The 20,629-nt window shown below is 36.0% G+C and overlaps 4 protein-coding genes across 5 annotated transcripts in view; 1 reads left to right on the forward strand and 3 right to left on the reverse strand.

The window, feature by feature from the left end:
• Window positions 1-15,512, reverse strand: part of LOC135078871 (cytochrome b5 reductase 4) — a 125,250-nt gene extending 109,738 nt beyond the window's left edge. The window contains exon 1 of the mRNA XM_063973438.1: window positions 15,275-15,512. The gene's annotated coding sequence lies outside the window, so the exon portion shown is untranslated. The remainder of the gene's footprint in view (window positions 1-15,274) is intronic.
• Window positions 84-13,813, forward strand: LOC135078874 (fatty-acid amide hydrolase 2-A-like). Its single transcript, XM_063973446.1, has 6 exons — window positions 84-526; window positions 10,353-10,572; window positions 11,147-11,279; window positions 11,835-11,959; window positions 12,466-12,600; window positions 12,867-13,813. Exons 1-6 carry the CDS (start codon window positions 335-337, stop codon window positions 13,640-13,642), a joined length of 1,581 nt encoding a protein of 526 aa, XP_063829516.1. The 5' UTR covers window positions 84-334; the 3' UTR covers window positions 13,643-13,813.
• Window positions 14,311-14,908, reverse strand: LOC135078642 (sentrin-specific protease 8). Its single transcript, XM_063973170.1, has 2 exons — window positions 14,668-14,908; window positions 14,311-14,519 (listed from the first exon to the last, which is right to left on the reverse strand). The coding sequence occupies exons 1-2, from the start codon at window positions 14,906-14,908 to the stop codon at window positions 14,311-14,313; spliced, it is 450 nt and encodes a 149-aa protein (XP_063829240.1).
• A 2,539-nt stretch (window positions 15,513-18,051) lies between the features above and the next one.
• Window positions 18,052-20,220, reverse strand: LOC135078869 (cytochrome c). 2 transcript variants are annotated; one of them, XM_063973435.1, is made up of 4 exons: window positions 20,094-20,220; window positions 19,452-19,528; window positions 19,028-19,136; window positions 18,052-18,599 (listed from the first exon to the last, which is right to left on the reverse strand). In XM_063973435.1, exons 1-4 carry the CDS (start codon window positions 20,212-20,214, stop codon window positions 18,454-18,456), a joined length of 453 nt encoding a protein of 150 aa, XP_063829505.1. In that variant the 5' UTR covers window positions 20,215-20,220; the 3' UTR covers window positions 18,052-18,453. The 2 variants fall into 2 exon arrangements, with proteins under 2 accessions (XP_063829505.1, XP_063829506.1); XM_063973436.1 differs by lacking the exon at window positions 20,094-20,220.
• Window positions 20,221-20,629: the final 409 nt, after the last annotated feature.

Genomic DNA, 20,629 nt, shown 5'->3' on the forward strand with positions numbered 1-20,629 from the left:
TCAGAAAGAGATACGCGTTTTGTTGCTAACTGCTGAGAACTTTCCACCGCGCCGTCAGTCTGGAACGCGAAGCCCCCGCGACTCCGCGAGGCGCGTCACTCGCCCAATACTTGAACAGACCAGAAGAGCGGGACAGCGATAAAGTGACGTACCACTCGGCGTGTGCATGATTCGACCATTCATACAGTCCTCCAAGTATCCAAGCGTTACAGCCGTCTGTCGCAAGCTCCTCAGTCTGTTGTTCTAATAAATGGCTGGTGTTCTATGTTATTGATCGTCACTTGTGCTGCGTAACTCGATTATAAATAGAAAAGTGAGGAAAAGTTTTTCAAACATGAGTACAGAAAATAAGCCGGTGCGGTGTAAGGTCCGAGTGTTACAATGTTTTATTACGACCATGGCATCTGTGGTGCGATTTTTCTGTAGACTGTACTATGGGAATGAAGGAGCGAAAATTCCAAAGATAACCCACGACATCCTGAAGACACCGGCCTTTGAAGTTGCCAGGAAAATAAGGAATAAAGAGGTAAGTTTATCACAAATGGCAGTACAAATCAGTTTAACTCAACCGGAACTTTTGATTGAATTAAGCTTTTGCGTGTTTTCGTCTATATTATTATTTTTAAGCATAAAATGTTTATAATTTTGTAACTTTATTGTCCAAACATTCATGTACAGAAGCGGCAAGTAATGAAGAAATAATCGATGATCGAGAACAATAATGTTTTGTTTTATAAACATTTTAAACATCCTATGCCGGTAAGCCGGCTACATTTAATATTTACGAACACGCATATAAAACATCGCAGACTGTAGTTACCGTGTAGTCAATTCTATTTTGAGCTGAATAGGTTTCTTTTATCAATATTTTATTCGTGATTCATGCGGCAAACATCGAATACACGACTAACGAGTGTTTGTTTGTTTATCTCTTGCGGTTAGGCGCGCCGTCAGACGCAACGATTAAATATGGTTAATATTATACCAAGGTCATTCTAGGTTGATAAATAAAACTCGTATAACCTTAGCAATTTGTCGTTTCTGAACGGTAAACACAAAACTTGGTTTAACCTACTAGGGGGTTAAATAATAGTAAATAATAAATACAGCAAAAATAAAATAGAAATGTATGTAAAATTGTTCTTTGTAACAATAACAAACTCACGCATGCAGCTATTAATTATTTTCGTTGAATTGTAAGCTTCTTTGTTAAACACGTTTCTATTTTATGTCCTGCGAGTGACAGTCACTTCTCAAAATGGTTTCGGAGGACATAAAAATGCGTCATGTCTTTGCTACCATGACGCAATACATAAAGATGTAAGGAAACCGGTTTAATTAATTTAATTATGTGTGCAAAGTATTTTTTTATTTCTTTCGTATTTTAGGTAGGTGATGTGGTAGGGACTGGACGGGTTATAGCAATGTAACCTGTTGCTTTCGTATCATGTAGGTTGTTACCTGTCTCGACCGATGTCAGACTTCAAGAGCGTTTGTTAGACCATTGGTTAGACCATCAACTTAAATTCAAGCGTGTGTGTTCGACCTGGGAATTGAATGGATCGAGAAAGTTTAATCCTCTAGCCACTTCATTACCAAGCCACTAAAAATGTATTGCTAATTAAATAGCTTATGAAAGTAATAGACGTCTACAGAACTAATTAATATGTCTCATTGGTCTAAGAGATAATATGATAATTAGGCTTGCATGCAAGGTCCGGGTTGGATTCTGTAAAGAGACTCACCAAGTCCCAATTAATACCTTTATAGCTGTCAACGTGAAATTGTGAACTCCGTCAGTTTATAATTATCAGTTTTGATAAGCCATCGGGCTAAGTTCATTGACCATAACAAATCTGATTTCGGTCTTAGTTAAGTCGTTGACTGCCGAGACACCAGACTCAATATTTATTGTTCGAGGCTCAGCGTTGAGCCGCGTGGCGTCCAACGTGTAAAGGCGTTTTTCGTTTCGTCACATTTAACGTACCTACTTACTTATATTTTGTATGGGCCACTTACTGATATTCCCATTTTAACCCCCCTCCAGATAAATATTGTGTAGGAGTGGGTTCAACACAATAGTGCGGCGTTTCTCCATTCCAAGACTACTTACCTACTGACCCACGCATAGCTAAGATTTTGGTTAAAATTGGAGAGTTCTATTTTCAGCTATGAAATGATTACAGGCAAACTAATAGTCGGTCACAACGTGTAGTAAACATGTGAATAATTCAGTCTTGTATTTACCTTATGTGTCTGCCTCATTGTAATACAGTGTTAGTCATTCTATACATAAGTATTATTGATTCGTCGTTTATCTACAATAGGTATACTTATGTATGATTGATGGATGGTTCAAGAATACAAGTTTTGTAGTATACCTACATTAGGATGTAGAGAAGTTGACGCATTAGCTGACTCATTTTGTAAACATAAAGAAGTAATTTTCAAAATAAAATATCAAAGCAATAGATAGTGAAGTTTACTATGCAATAACTAAAACAGTATCAAATAAGGGGCCGTCCATAAATTACGTCATCGATTTTTTCAGATGTTAGACCCCCCCCCTACAATCATCCTATCGTCATTTCTTAATGACCCCCCCCCCCCCCCTTCTCCCAAAATTGACGTCATTACCAGTTTGATTTGAGAAAAATAGGGTATTATATGATTAAAACACTTGGTTATAGAATCACCTTTTATTATTTTTTCTTTGGCAATAATCATTGATATAATCCCAACTAATATTATAAATGCGAAAGTAACTCTGTCTGTCTGTCTGTCTGTCTGTTACGCTTTCCCGCTTAAACCTCGCAACCGATTTTGATGAAATTTGGCATAGAGATAGTTTGAGTCCCGGGAAAGAACATAGGATAGTTTTTATCCCGGTTTTTGAAACAGGGACGCGCGCGATAAAGTTTTTCTGTGACAGACAAAATTCCACGCGGGCGAAGCCGCGGGCGGAAAGCTAGTATAATATAAAAGTAAAAAACCGGCCAAGTGCGAGTCGGACTCGCGCACCGAGAGTTCCGTACCATTGATTTATGAAATTAAAATTATTATTTTTTATTTAAGTTATTAGTATGAAAGATTACGCGGTAATAAGCGGTTTACGATTTACGAGGTATTAAAAAAAACTACTTACTAGATCTCGTTCAAAACAATTTTCGTTGGTAGTTTTTATAGTAATGTAACACATCATATTTTATGTTTTTTTTAGATTTTTCATTTTCTTATTTTAGAAGTTAGACCAACTTTTTTCCACTTTGTAGGGTTTGTACCCGGGTAATCCCGGAACCGAAAGAACCGGGAAAACCCGGGTTTTTTCGACAGCTTAAGAACCGGGTTTTAAAAATTCAAAACCCGGTTCTTTCGGTACTTTCGGGTTTTGCATATTTATCTAAAAATCTGTTATAGGTATTAGGCATGAGTCGTAACAAGAACATTGCGAACGTATAGAGAACCTAAAGATATCAGATTAGCTACTAATAAAGATTACCTACTTATTGGTTTTGTATTTTGTTTTTTTTTATGAGATATGTAAATATTTTAAGCATTTTTCTTACAATTTTTAAAATCACTGGCATATTTTTGTTTGCGCTTACGCTGCGACAGGTTATACAGAAGATTGACGAGTATAACTTGCCACTATGCTTGGCGTTCGTAGACCATGAGAAGGTCTTCGATTCGTTCGGGTCTTGGGCAGTGCTTACAGTCTCTTCAGCGGTCCCGTATTGACTATCGGTATATCGAGGTGCTGAAGTGCTTGTACAAAAACGCCACCATGTCGGTCCGAGTACAGGAGCAGAGCACGAGGACGATTCCTCTGCAGTAAGGCGTTAGGCAGGGAGATGTTATATCTCCTAAACTGTTCACCACTGCATTGGAAGACGCTTTCAAACTCCTTGAATGGAAAGGATTCGGCATAAACATTAATGGCGAGTACATCACTCACCTTCGGTTTGCCCACGATACTGATTGTGGTCATGGCAGAATCGTTGTAAGATCTTGGCATAATGCTCAAAGACCTTAATCGAGTTTCCTAACAGGTAGGCCTGAGGATGAATATGGACAAAACAAAGCTTATGTCCAATGTCCATGTTGCGCACTACCCAGTTTCGGTTGGGAGCTCAATCCTCGAGATTGTTGACGATCCATCTAGGTAGGTCCAATTTCGAAAAGGGAGTCAATCGTCGAATCCAACTCGGCTAGGTAGCGTTCGGGTAACTACGCAACATCTTTTCATCCAAAATACCTCAGTGCCTGAGGACGAAAGTCTACAACCAATGTGTGTTACCAGTGATGACTTATGGCTCGGAAACGTGGCCTCTCACTATAGGCCTTATACAGAAGCTCAAAGTTGCACAGCGTGCTATGGAGAGGGCTATGCTCGGTGTTTCTTTACGAGATCGAATCAGAAATGAGGAGATCCGTAAATGAACTAAAATAGCGACTTTAGTTCATTTACGGATCTCCTCATTTCTATGTCAGCGGATTCAGCGGACATAGCCCGACGCGGACGCAGAACTGACGGCCGATGGGGCAGGAAGGTCCTGGAAAGGAGGCCGCGTACCGGAAAACGCAGCGTGGAACGTCCACCCACAAGGTGGACCGACGACATCATAAAGGTAGCAGGGAAGCGCTGGACGCAGGCCGCTACCAATCGATCGAAAAGCATTGGGGGAGGTTTATGTTCAGCAGTGGACGTCCTATCCTATGGTTTAAAATTAAATGATGATGATGATGATGATGATGATATTTTTGTGTGAGAGTTGGCAACACTCCTTCTCCTTTATTTGCTTTGCATCTGACAGTCAATATATAAATAGTCAAATATATCTGTTACGGCTAAAGATAGTTGTGAACATAAACTTAAGTTTAGCCGGCTAAACTTAAGTTTATCTTCGAGAAGCAGCTAAAGTTCGATAGCATGTTAGTTTGCGTCGTGATATTCCATCTTTAGCCGGCTAATGTGCACATTAGCCAAAACGAAACGGCTAAAACTGTATTCGATGGACGCGCCAGGCCGGCGGAGGGCTTGAGGGGGCGGTGGGGAGACAATGCGCGCGCAGTTTTATTTTGTTTTAATTTGTAATTTTAAATACCTACAGAAGATTCAATTGTAATGACCAAATGGTTCCTTATTATTTTATTTTAATGATTAGGTAGATATTGTTTTAAGTGATTAATATTTTGTTATTGTAATAATTGTAATTTTGAATACCTACATAAGTACATAAAAGTATGTGTAATGAAAGTGATTATTTTTTAACACGTTCCGCCGCGGTAACGGCACATACAGTAAAGGTGGAATTCATTCATATTATGGCAGTACGGATCTCGCCGTTTTCACGAAAATCAATCTAAAAACACTACGGCAACAACCGTCGATTTTACATTAGAGTTTCATAGAGAGCAGACTTGTTGTTGCAAAATATTGTGAACAACAGTACGGGTATAGGTGTATGAAACATTTATGTGAAGATTGTTAGTGTCATATTGGACTAGAGTACAGCGTCGGAACGTGTTAATAAAGTTTTCGTGTCAAAATAGTAAACATTATTACATTATTTCCTTTTCCATTTCCTTCTACATTTTTAGCCAAGGGCCTGCGGTTACACTTAAGTTTAGCCGGCTAAAGATAGAAGAAACTAACATTAACACCTCGTCGAAGTTAAACTTAAGTTTAGCCGGCGAATCTTAAGTTTATGTTCACACCTATCTTTAGCCGTAACATATCGATAAGTTGGATGAAAAAGACTGATTGTGGTACCTCAATTGAAAACTAATTATTTTACTTTTTTTTTATTTTTGGGAGTAGAATTTAGTAAAAATAGAAAAATATTGTAAATCATGTTTGTTGATTATTCCTAGTCTATTCAAAGAAGTGTTATTTCAATAAAAAAACATAATCAAAATATTGTTTTTTTGGAACCGAAAGAACCGAAAAAACCGGGGCTCCCGGTTCTTATGACCACCAGACCCGAAAAACCCGGTTCCTCAAACCAGAACCGATTCTGCATTCCCTACCACTTTGGAAGCGTCTGTCACGCAAACTATTCGGTTTAGAAAAAAAATGTCTTAGAAACCTCGATATCATTTTTGAAGACCTATCCATAGATACCCCACACGTATGTTTGATGAAAAAAATTTTTTTGAGTTTCAGTTCTAAGTATGGGGAGTCCCCAATATTTTTTTATTTTTTATTTTTGCATCAAAATCTTAATGCGGTTCACAGAATACATCTACTTACCAAGTTTCAACAGTATAGCTCTTATAGTTACGGAAAAAAATGGCTGTGACATACGGACGGACAGACGGACGGACGGACGGACAGACAGACAGACATGACGAATCTATAAGGGTTCCGTTTTTTGCCATTTGGCTACGGAACCCTAAAAATATTATTTTTTACTTTTCTTTGGATAACTCCCCCGGAGTTTTCACCCATTCTTTTAAATTCTGGATCACGGGTAATATCTCCGTATCCTCCCGATATTCGTTTTGGCTCGATTCATCCACGTCTTCAACCCACTCAACGTCGAGTGCCTGTCCCGACTTATAGTAAGTATAAAACAAAGTCGCTTTCGCTGTCTGTCCCTATATATGCTTAGATCTTTAAAACTACGCAACGGATTTTGATGCGGTTTTTTTAATAGATAGAGTGATTCATAAGGAAGGTTTATATGTATAATACATGTAAGTACCACGGGCGAAGCCGGGGCGGGCAGCTAGTATTATATGTAATATTATTGTTAGAGTATTTTATCTGTAGTTATTACTGTATTTGTGTACATGTTGCATTATGTATGTTTATTATGTGTTATTTTAGTATTGTACGCGCCTTAGCCGCCTCTCACATTTGCAGTCTCACTTACTAGGTGTGCTGGAAGAAATTTCTTTTTAGAAATAATCTTTTTATACGTGAACAATAAACTATAAATAAATAAATAAGAATGACGTCAATTTCGAAACACCCCCCCCCCCCCCTATCGATCATTTACCGTCATCCGCAGACCAACCCCCCCCCCCCTAATTTAGAATGACGTAATATATGGACGGCCCCTAACGTGATTTATGTTTTTTGTTACCTTGGCAATAGGCGCTAATTTATACTAATTTAACTTTATTTTTTGACTGTTGCATCACCTTACAGCTATTTTGACCCCCTGAAATAACCTTGAAAGAACAATGACACTTTTCAACCGGAAGAAACTGGTTTTTGCGGATATTTACAGTGCATTATTCCTTGACGATAGGAAAATTTAATGTAACAAAAACTGTTTTAGACATACACTTCTTAAATAAATAGGTACATCCGACATGAAATGTTTCCGAAAGTTACCGGTTTCAACGGTAAATACGTGAATATTTCAAAAACACCAAACTTTATTTTATCCAGGATTAGGTTCACTTACTAATTTATAGAGAAAGCATTATATCTTAGCAATCATAACACTTGTGCGCAGGCGCAAGCGAAAGAATATTTATGTGATAAGAAAACAATAACACCTAATAATGACATTGTTTACCGAGAATTACCATTCACCTTAACAAGGGCGAAGGAAAACAATGGCACCTGCTCATATTAAGTGTTATAGTGGCATTTCGCGGATAAACATGAGTCAGTTTAGCATTTTAAATGTTAGGTAGGTATTCAATTATAAATTACTAGCTTTCCGCCCGCGGCTTCGCCCGCGTGGAATTTTGTCTGTCACAGAAAAACTTTATCGCGCGCGTCCCTGTTTCAAAAACCGGGATAAAAACTATCCTATGTTCTTTCCCGGGACTCAAACTATCTCTATGCCAAATTTCATCAAAATCGGTTGCGAGGTTTAAGCGGGAAAGCGTAACAGACAGACAGACAGACAGACAGACAGACAGACAGACAGACAGAGTTACTTTCGCATTTATAATATTAGTTGGGATAAATCATACTTATTTCTTTGTGTTGCCGTCTGACATGGACTTCCAACTCCCACGCATACGCGATTTATCATCTTTGTGACTGGACTGTGTTCGATCCAGTCTTAACCACAAACTACTTAGTTTCTTTTAAACCTACGGAGGAACATCATGTATAAATTTATAGTAAAACCTGATGGGAAAATACTTGCAAATCTCGAAAAACACGACCACTCACGATCGAAAAGAGGAAAATAATAATATACTCTTCTCTGTTTATCTTGTTGAACAATAATTAGATACGAGTATAGGGTAAGTGCGCTAGTTTTCGTCCAATAATCGGAGTTGCCAACTTTGTGATGCGAAATGAATATCTTAAAACACCCTTACTCATATGTATCATATGTCATTTTAGTCCTTATATAGTATACTTCACGTTAATATTATATGACAATAAGTAAATAGCACGGGTTTTTTTATAAAAAATATTTTATGCAAAAGAGGCGGATTCACTAGTTTTCGTCCAAAAAAATCAGTTTTCGTCCTAGTGTACGCTAGTTTTCGACCACTGTGTAGAAAAAAGGGTGTAGTTGAATTATTAACTTAAAACCAATTCTACAATACAGTAACTATGGATTGTGGTATATCATTTGAAAGGTAATTTTGTTAGCTTTCAAATGATATCAAAAAGATTTAAATAAGTTTCTTACTCAAATTTAGGAAAATATTGCAATAGGTCGAAGGACAAATGGACGAAAACTAATGTACAGGAATAGCTAATTTTGTATTTCGTCCACCCCAGTGCTTGCTCATGACGTCATGGACGAAAACACAACAACGTTTAAAGCTGTTTTTTGTTTTCGTCCACATCTTTTTAACGGTTTTTATGGGTTTATCACTGTTAAAAAGTGGACGTAAACTAAAATATTTAATGTAATAGCAATAAAGATCATATTGGAAGAAAAAACGTTGTATTTTGTAGGTCCAATAAAGTAAAATGATTATTAAAAATATTAACTAGGTGTCAGGGTTTCCGTCCACGTGGACGAAAACCAAAATCTTGCAAAATTGTTATGCTAGTATTAGTCCACTTAATTATCTAAGATTTATATACAAAAACTTTAATAAACCCTTAAAATAGTGTTTATTATGCTAATAATTAGACATACGTGCCAAAAACATTACGTAAAGTAGCTAAAACAGTAATTAAACATACCATGAAAGTTCCCTACCGGCACGTTTTTTTTCTAACTTGACGACGTTTTCCATTCACCTGTGTGCAGCAGCAACTTCCGTAGATTCTTTTGGAGTTATTACTTGTCAAATTACATTTTCATGCAGGCAGAATTGTTACTTAGATATTATAGATTGTAACAAGTCTAAACTTGCACGGAAAGTTAGGTTTGTATTCTAATTTTCCGTATTTGTTTGTGGCAAGTCGGTGAAATGGACGAAAACAGGAGCTGGACGGAAAACCGGCGCAATTACCCTACTTGATAATTATGTAAAGTATTACAACAGTGCTTAATGCATACTATTGTAACATAGGTGTCATAACTTACATGTCTATAAAAATTAAGTTCAAGTACGTACAGTATCTAAGTATTGTTTACTTGCATAATTAATCGTAATTAGAGGCATCAAATCGCGGTTTAATAGCACGTCATAGGTTAAAGTTCTGTTACTATCTGGCCTATCTAGCTGAAGGACACTGTATCTAATCGGACAACAGCACATCAAGGTAAATACCTACTGTAGCATCTTATACCGTTGTAATAGATGTTATTTTTCAACGAAAATGTGTGGTCTGATGTGCTCTCGACTGTAGGTGCACGATCTAGCTAGACAATAAAATTGTCACGCAGACATGAACTGGCTGTTAGCTACACGAACATTACGTTAGATCTCGTGGATCTGTAATTCTCGTAATAGCTGCTGCTCATTGCTGTCTCATTTCATGTGCAATGATGACCTATATCAATTTATAGCCGTAATTTTTTAGATCTGTAGTTAGGATAGGAAGAAAAGAAAGAATAAGGCTGAGTTGCACCACCTAACTTTGACCGTAACTATAACGATAACCGGTGTATTTTGTATGGAGTTTGACTGATTTTTGACCTTTGTCAAAGTTAAAGTAAGATGGTGCAACCCAGCCTAAGTTGCAATACAAATGTTGTAATTTGAAGAAAAACCTGAAAACTTTCTTTTGCTGTTTCAGCATTGGTGTCTCAGAACAGTAGCAATTTTTAAAAAATATAGGAACTCCTATCTTTTTAAAATCCCAAAACTATTAAAATAATGACTTTAACTTTTATTTCGTGTCCTCAAGTTCTGATTAAAGGCTAAAACCATATCAAAATCCATTCAATCTTCTTTATGCTCCCGTACCCAGTTGGTAGACCCTGAACTGTTGCACAAGATTTAAAAAAAATATTCTTTATTTTCAGATTACCAGTGTGGAAGTTCTAGAAACCTGCATTAGGAGGATAAACGATGTGAACTCAGCCCTCAATTGCTTCGTAGAGAACCGCTTCGAGCTCGCCCTCAAGGAGGCGAAAGAGGCCGATGCCCTCGTCGAGAGCGGGACCAAGACTCCCAAGCAATTGGAGGAGGAGAAACCTCTATTGGGAGTTCCTTTCACTACAAAAGACTGCATGGCTGTAAAAGGTAGGTATTATGCCAAAAACTCTGTCGATTTTCTTCTAAGTGAAAAGTGAATCAAGAAATTAAAGTAGGTGTAACTTCATGCTTGAAATAATTTTTTATTGTATTTGTTTAAATGGAACGTCATTTAACGACATATCTATTACATTGAATCTTGATCGAATTAATCGAAGGTATCATACTTATGTGGGGCAATCTAATTAATGATGATATCACGCGATATTATGTAACCTTGCCTATCTAAGAGGTACCTACCACATAAATGGTTATGATGATACACTTTTCCTCATAATACTTAGAAAATACGACTTAGTTTTAACTGAATATAAAGTATACTTACTCAATTATTTTAATTTGAATCTATTTTGATGACCTAGCATATCGTCATAGGAAGCGTCGAACTACAGTTCCAGTATTTTATAAGATATTTCAGGAATTAACTAAAATACAAGTCGTGCCAATCTATCATAAAGCTCTCTTAACAACTGACTCACAGATCAGGGGTGATTTTCGAGTGTTTATTAGAGGCGTGAGGTTTATGTATTAAAATTATTGTATACTTATTTTGTGATTTTAGGGCTCCACCACACTTCGGGCGTGGTGCTACGCAAGGACGTGATCGCTGACCGAACAGCGGACGTCATCAGGATCTTACAAGAAAAGGGCGCCATCATCATCGGCCTCACTAATGTACCTGAACTTTGCATGTGGTATGTAAAAACAGTTTTATGTTTAAGATTATCATGTAAATCCTCCGTTTGCAATCCCTCGAGTTTAAATATGACTTCAAAAAGTGTCCGTGTCCTTACGCTTGAACGCGATTCATTGGCATTCTCTTGTTGTTTAAAACTAAACCGACCGGTCCATGTGTGTTTAGCATAGGTAAAGAATACCTACCAAGTCTTTTATGGAAACCAGTTTTATTATGTTAACTAACCTGTTATGGAGTCTGCTTGTATAACATCTCCTATTACAATCCAGTAAATTGGTAAAACTGCTTAAAATAAAAATCTTCACTTTATTTTCCAGAGCAGAACAATATTAGGACCGTTGAAATAAAAATTTTAATAGGAATTTCAGACCAATGAAAATTGAGACCTCTCTTTTAACTAAGGATTTGCGTGGAAGGAGACCGTTGGTTTTTCTCTGTCATTTGGTTTTTGCCTGTTTAGCTGGATTTAAATTAAATTTAAAAGTAGCCTTATTAACAGAACATCAGGTATTAATAAGCGTAGCTTCTCATTCGCTTTTTCACTATTTTTCAGGTGGGAATCGCACAACCATTTATATGGTAGAACGAACAATCCGTACAACACGACGAGGATAGTAGGTGGGTCTTCAGGAGGAGAGGGCACTATACAGGCTGCTGCTGGAAGCATCTTCGGAGTAGGTGAGTTTGGGACAGCGAAAGAGATGAAATGAGTTTTAAGGCATGGTTCAGACACAGCAAAAATGGCGCGGTGACTGAGCAGTTCTCTTACATTTGCATCAAACCAAAGCTGTACGGTTACCGGCTCAGTGCTTTGGGAATGAGAACTATTCAGAAACCGCGCGGTTTAGTTTTAAAAGTTGTCACTGATTTAAAACATTCATCTAATCTGAAAAGTATTTTACTGACTCATTTTTTAACAAACGAATGAATTGGCAAAATTTAATCTACTCACGTTTACGCTGTTATTGCTTACATATTAATTTAATGATCTTTTAATTTTATCAGTAGGTATTATTATTTGACATGAGTGGCTATAAATGTATAGGCTATCTGATATGACTCTTAAATAAGTTACAATCGCTACAGATGCATGCATAGTAAAATTACTGATTTGTTTGTACACTACTGATAATACTTTAATTACTCTTCTTTTTTTGATTAATTACTATTGTTTTTCTTTTCAGGTTCTGATATCGGTGGTTCAATTCGGATGCCGTCTTTCTTCAACGGTATCTTTGGACACAAGCCTTCTAGGCACATAGTCTCCAACGACGGGCAGTTCCCTGAAGCGGAGACGGAGCTTCATAATTCTTTCTTAGGTAATTTGTTATCAACTAGATAAGGCGAAGATATAAGAATGTGATGAGAAGGTCTTAAAATAATAATCTAATAGAGTGGGATTTTAAAACTACGAAATTTTGTTTTTAGCTTCAGAGCATGTAGTTAAGAGACATTTGTAAATATGCCACAGTTTATTTAATGTTTTATGGATTAAGATTAATAGTAGCATTATAGACTGTAGGTACTTTAAAGGGCAAATGCTCCAGGGATTTTCTATCAATGAATTTCTACGACTTTTTTGCAGGTATTGGCCCAATGACGCGATACGCATCAGACTTAAAACCACTCCTGAATATTATGGCCGGCGAAAACAGCAGCAAATTGAAACTTAATGAAGCCGTAGATGTCAGCAAACTTAAGGTGTACTACCAATTCAGCAGCAAGGAACCTTTGGTTGATTCAGTTGACCCAGACATCATTGCCGCTATGAAGAAATCCGTGGAATTCTTGAAGGAGAAACATAATGTTAACACAGAAGAGAAGAAAATTCAACTACTAAAAAAATCTTTGCCAATATGGATGAATACGATGAAGAGAACGAAGAAATACGAGGAAAACATTATGGAAAAGAAAGGCGTGTTCGCTATTATCGTTGAGATATTCAAGAATATTTTTGGCTGCTCGGGCAACACTTTAATTGGGTTAGCCACAGCGCTGTCGGATCACACAGGAGCGGAATACGGGGACGCAAAGTACAAATACCACGTTGAACTGAAAGATAAATTGGAAAAGGAGTTCAAAGAAATGCTTGGCGACGATGGAGTGTTTTTGTATCCGACACATCCCACGCCAGCGCTGTATCACAACGAGCCTTTGGCACGACCTTTCAATTTCAGTTACACCGCAATAATTAACTGCCTTGGACTGCCTGCTACGAATATACCTCTAGGGTTGGGACGCGAAGGTCTTCCGATTGGTATTCAGGTAGTCTCAAATCACAACAACGATAGATTCTGCTTTGCTGTCGCCGAAGAACTAGAAAAAGCGTTCGGCGGCTGGGTCGAACCTATAAAATCTTAATTTGCCTCAGATCTTTTTTTAACAAGTGATCCTATTTCATACAAGTAATCTATATTCTACTACTTATATTTTTATTTATTTTTCTAAATGATGTTTACGGCTTTCGGTGTAAATCTTATTTCTTAAATAAATGGTGAATCAAGCATAATAAAATTGGCTTGAATAATTTGATGCTATTATTTTATTTTATAAAAAAAAATATCCTTTATTGCAATCAATATTAGGATCAATTTGGGAAACCCCATCAATTGCATCAGACAATGAGACTAGTAGTACCTAGTTGTTATTTAATAAAGAGATAGTTAGTCATACCTGCCCTGTTATAATTCCAGAATTAGCAGAATACTTCGCTCTTAGAGGCGATTGCGAAAATGAAGCTGTCACAAATGTAACTTTGTCTAGGAGGCTGTTCTGCTCGTCGGCAATTTTACGAGATTTTAGCAAAAGTAAAGAGAATCGCTTATCGCGTATGGTATACTCTAAAATTAAGTAACTAGTATGAATTGATTCTATTATTAGCCAATTTATCGCGTTTGAAATGGAAAGTCAAGCAAAAGAATTTGGTTGTGAGAATTTAGATTTTAACCTTTATTATAAATATTAGTTAACATAAACACCAACATAACAATATATTAACACCAATTATCTAGTTTCAAGACACCAAGTTATTAATCTGAATTAGACAAGTTATGAATAATGTTAATAATTTCTTTCCTCTTAGCACTTGGGTTGATTTTGACTAGCATGTCGCATGTGCCAATGTGGCCATGTTTGTGGGCACAATCGGCCAACCGCTCGGTATTACAAATGACGTGAATTCCACAGTCGTATCCATTACTCTGCTGAAGACATTCCTTATCTACGAAGTTGACAGCCTCTGTAAAAAGAAATGAAATAAAGTAGAAAGAAAAATAGTTTATTTAGTTCAAAATAGTCAAATTCAATGGTCTTTGTTACTTCATTTTTAATAGCAAAGGGAAAATGATGTCTGCCTAATAAGTTATACAGAATAGAATAAATCTTACCTCCTTTTGAAAAGTAAGTAATCAAATGACTGGCAAATTCCCATGCTACATTATGATTGCTTCCAGATGAAGAGTCCAAGTGGTAGAAACAGCTTTCTGGTTTGGAATAAACGAGGAGACTCCAGTGCGATCCACCAGCCGTGTCCGGAGAGTCATTGTCGTTCAGTGCAAAAAACACAAATCTCTTTCTATTGATATCAAGCGGCTCCAAGAAGGTTTTAATCTCATTAGTCTCCACCATTTTAATACATTGTGTGACTTCAGGCGAAACAAACAGTAACTCACTGGCACCACTGAACAAAATCCGTTCTAGGTATTCAAAATAAAATGATATAATCGTATCGTTCAGCCAATAAGGCCCATCCAAAAGCTCTACATCTGACCGATGCAACAATATCTCATGGAAGCTCAATACAACTGATGCTTTAGCCATTTTAACGCATAATTATTTAAACTTCTTCAATAATGTAAACTTGATCCCGTTATGTATGATCTGATAAGTGAGAAAAATATAACAGAACAATAAAAACATATAAGAAGTGTAATGTAAATAATAAATAGATTTTAAAATAACGTAATACACACACAGAATGCAAGCACAACTTACCAAAATAGATCAACTTGTCTCATTTGTATGACTTAACTCAAAATCACATTAAATTTTTCTAAATGAATTTCACTGTCAAAAGTAATCAGAAACTTATAATGAATGGAGTTTAATTCGTCCTTGTATTATTACAGGATTACTGGCCCATAAAATTATGAAATCAAAATAAATTCATCCACATTATCACCACACCAAAAACCAGTCCAAGAAATTTCTTTTTGCATGTGTCAGTGTCATGTCATCTTGTCACTGTTATTAATGTCAAAAATGACAGGTGTCATTTGAGTGACATTACATTTTTTAATTTAGAGATAGTACGGTACCTGAACCAGAAATATCGGTTTAGTCTCTGGCTGGCATGGCCCTTGACATCATCGTATCGGGTTCGTATCGATGTTGTTTTATTAATTTGATGGTCAAAGATTTATTCAATCAATAGAGATAGGACATAATAGCTTGCATGAGATCACAAATTTATGAGATGCGAACCACAAGTTACTCTATGATGCGAACTTGCGAAGATTCAAGATTGAATTCAAGACGTACGAGGTGTGTTCAAAAAGTAAGGTGACTTTGTATTTTTAAGAAAAAATATTTATTTATTTATCAATATTTATGTTGTCCCCTTCAAAGTAATCCCCCTCAGATACAATACACTTATGCAAACGGTTTTTCCAATCCTCAAAGCACTTCTCATAAGCACTTTTCGGTATAGCCTTTAGCTCTTCCAGCGATGCAGTCTTTATCTCCTCAATCGTTGCAAATCTCCGTCCTTTCATAGGTTTCTTTAATTTTGGGAACAAGAAAAATTCACATGGGGCCAAATCCGGTGAATATGGTGGCTGAGGCATGATTGTGGTGTTGTTTTTAGCCAAAAAATCTCTCACAAGCAAGGATGAGTGAGCAGGGGCATTATCGTGATGCAAAAGCCATGAATTGTTTTTCCAAAACGTTAGAAAAAAATTCATGGCACGAGCCAAGCGATATGCCGATATCCTCAGCAACTTCTCTGATAGTGATTCGACGATTTTCCAAAACAATTTTCTTCACTGCTTGATCGTTTTCATCAGTTATTGACGTTCTTGGGCGTCCAGGCGAGGCTCGTCATTGGCATCTTCCCGGCCATCTTGGAAGAGTTTGAAACATTTTTTTTTACTCAGAACAGTTTCACCGTATGCCACTGTCAACATTTCAAGTGTTTCGGAGCATTAAATTTAAATTTTTTTACACAAAATTTGATGCAAATCCTTTGATCCATATTTTTCGATAGCAAAAAATCGCCGAGCACGCAAAACACTTATAACCTTTACGCCTCTCACAACCAAACAAAAAATGCTATACACTTGAAACTTGGTACAGATCACAGATATGGATAGATGCAGCATGTGTCAAAAATTGTATGAAGCCGAGCGTGCCACTTTTTAAACGTCATTAGTGTCATTTTAGCTAATTTTAGTGATTGCCGCAACGTAAAAGTAATCGTATCATCGTATTGCATTCGCAAAGTCATCGAATGATATCGTGTGACTCGATTCGAAAATTAATTAATTCCTATAAAACTGATATTTTGTTAAATTTATAGCTAGTCTGACTGTGGATTAAAATAATTTTGTAGCGGTACACGTTATTCTACAATTCTACATTATTAATTTGCAAATAATGTTATTATTTTTGTTGTGCCTAATGTTTATGAAAGTAATGATCGTTATTCCATTATGTTAAATAGTACTACTAGTAATTCATACTTAATTCCATACTTTTAAATATCCTAGTAAGTAAATGACATAGTTTCATAAAATAAAGACTATTTACTCAAGCTTTTTATTTTTAATAAAATAATGTAAAAATGCGTAGTTTTGCCAATACGTTTTCTTTCATAAAGCCAAGTCAGGTACCTAGTTTTGAAGATATTTCTAAACGACAAAATCTCGGCCGTCGTATACATAGACTAATAATAGTGTATACTGCGATCACTGACCTAACTTCTTGATTTGTATATTTCGACGTTATACAGTGCACTCTGTCTTCCGCGATCACTGATCTAACTTGTTTTATAATTCTTCTACTGCTACTTTATTCTAATTAATTACATATTTGTTACTCGTTGCTGTTAATTACAATTCTCAATCCGTAAATAATTTCTTCTCTCTACCGTGTTCGTACTATCCTCGTAAAATCATCGTATCCGATTGTTGTAATCGGATTACATGAACATCACTCGACCATGTATGTCCATTTGGACTTATCGGAATGGCACGCTTTGACTAGCAACTTGCTGTATCTACTCTAATCCATATCTGTGGTACAGATGTTCGGGAAGAGTGTACCAACATAACAAAATAAAAAAATCGATAATCGAAAGTACGTTGCCCGGGAAATTTGAAAAGTCACCTTACTTTTTGAACACACCTCGTATTTCATCCTTTAGTAGTCACATCAGTCACATTCACTCTTGAGTATTAATCATAATTACAAATAACTGTAATAAAATTTTGATTAATTTGGAATTAGGTACAATAACTGGCCCTCCAAATTTCTAAATGTTTGTGGCAAAACTTAATAAGTTTTGCATTGCATGCCGAGCAATGTAAGTTAAATGCTTTATAATATAAAGCATTTAACTTACATTGCTCGGCATGCAATCGATGCAATAGTAATTTGATGATTCACACCACTGCAAACAATCATGTTCTGTAGTAGACAGAGGTACTTTTAGATATAATAATGCTGCTATTTCCTAAAAAAACAAAAAAAGGGAATGCAAAAACAAAACAAAATTTTTATGTATGAACTTAAAATTCTTTATTTAATTTTAATTTATTTTAAATAGTATAATTTAGGTAACATTTCGTTAGATTAGTTTGGTAAATAAATAATTACCTAGGTAAATAATTATGTGAAAACATTCACAAATGAAAAGCTAAATGTGACGTCAATTAATAATTTAATAACATCAAATAACTCACATCATTGTTGTTAGGTATCCATCGCTCACAGTTACTCACAGTACGACTACAATAAATATGACATGGTAATGAGTAAATATTTGCCTAAACATTTTGCAACTATCACTATTGCAATATGCAAATTGATGATACTGATTGGGCTAAAAATAGAAAGAAAATTCCAGAAATATTATGGAACTTCCTTCCTACTTCGTACTATTTCCTAAAAATGATTTACTTAGTAGCATCCTTTAGATAGGCAATAAGATCTGCGCGCTCGTTGGGCTTCTTCAAGCCGGCGAACACCATTTTGGTTCCAGGGATGTATTTCTTGGGGTTCTCGAGGTATTCAAAGAGGGTGTCCTCATTCCAGGTGATACCTAAAAAATAAAAATTATCATCAAATGCCGATTTATTTATTGAGTACTGATATAATGCTGGCATAGATAGTACAATGAATGCTATCACTTTAGGAATTTGATAAATATTATCAGAATTATTACATTTATTACTACTGAAGTCCAAGATTAGCAACTAGGTATATGGGTTGTTTTACATCATTCAGTCTGATGACACGATGCAAGACACATTGTTACTTAAATATAGAATTCATTACATACTGTGAGTTATTTAGATTAGAAGACAATGTAATGTAACTTGGTGTATTTATGTCTGAGATAGTCAGCATAATAAATATAGTATGTAAGTCAATCTCACAAATGTTACTCCATATTAATATTTTCTGGATAATTATGTAAAAGATATCATATTAAATGGAAATATCATATAAAATTAATATTATGTTTACCTTTGGCTTTGTTCGCATCTGAGTAAGCAAAGCCAGATGCTTGACCAGTCTTGCGACCGAAGAATCCGTGTAGGTTGGGTCCTACTTTGTGTTTGCCACCAGACTCAACCTGTAATGTACAATATGGTTACTGTACAATGGTATCAAAAAATTTCAAGTAGGTACTACGTGAGTATAATGGTACTAGAGTTTAATTGATGGATTTCATTTACATTGACACTGTTCACTGTAAATGTACAGTGAAGCAATGGCTTCACTTAAAATATCTGCCTGCAATAATCAATTTTCTATAATTATCGGTAGTGTGTGTGGGGACTTAAATTGAGTTTGGTATAAAATTAAAAGCTGATGACGAAGGCATGGGAGATGATTGAATCTATTATTCCTTTCAAGATTAAACACACAATGAAAAAACAATACTTACAGTGTGACACTGGGCACATCTTTGGACGAAGATCTTCTTTCCATTCTCAGCATTGCCAGCAGGAACACCCATGTTTTCTGAGAAGAGTATTTAACACAAAACTTTATTTTATGAAAACAAAACTTATAGTACCTACCTACCTACCAATAATTTGGAAGTCGAAAAAGAAAAGTTCAAAGTCTTCACTTAGAACTTTTCACGCCCATACACAGAACAAAGGTCCAAGAAGGCTTTTATGAAAGAGACTTTTTTATGAAAATGTTATGTAATGCATATTGTGAATTTTATCTAAGAATATATTTAGAGCTAAGAATTGAGTCAAGATCAATGTCAAGTCAACTGGGAATTTCACAGAGCAAGGTGTCGTAATAATGACATGCGTTACGTAAGCGCAAAATCCAGTAGTGACCCACTGAATAGTCAGGATTTGACACAATATACATTACATTATAATTCAGTTCAGGGATACATTTATCACCAGGCGTTTTAGATTGAACTTGGACCACTTTTTAGGTTAGATAACTCATCATGATCACCAACGTAGGACATGCGACACAAGGTTACGAGTATTTACGTCACCTTAGTTCTCAACTTTACAATAAAATAATGGTAAGAACACTACACATAATAAGTTTTACTCACTTTTTAGATTGTGAAGAAATTCAAATAAAAATTTTGAATGACAGACAATGCGCGAAGATTTCGATTTTTGCCTCTCAAACCCGTGACACTGGGAGCGTTGTAATCGCACGACTACAAACATAGAGAAAAGTAATACATAGGAAATAGAGAACCCTCTCTGTCAAATTTTTGAACCTACTAATTGACAGCCTGGTGTTAAATTCCCTGTACTTAACCTACGTACGTAACGCTCACATACATACATAGTCCACGCACACATACATACATAAAGTCCACGCACACATACACACAGTTCACGCACACATAGGCCCTCATAACCTTCAAAGAATTATTGTTTTTTTGATGTACAATGTAGAATTTTTTCAAATCCATTATTTTGAAAGTATTTATCTTTATGGTGTACGTATTGTATTATTTTCAAAACAATGGATTTGGAAAAATTCTACATTGCACATGGAAATGCAAATAAACAAAAACTTTTCAATTTAATAATTTTACTTTATTTATGAACACACATAATATTATACACCAAAAGC

This window comes from Ostrinia nubilalis, chromosome 15 (assembly GCF_963855985.1).
Source record: "Ostrinia nubilalis chromosome 15, ilOstNubi1.1, whole genome shotgun sequence".
Lineage (NCBI taxonomy): Eukaryota > Metazoa > Arthropoda > Insecta > Lepidoptera > Crambidae > Ostrinia > Ostrinia nubilalis.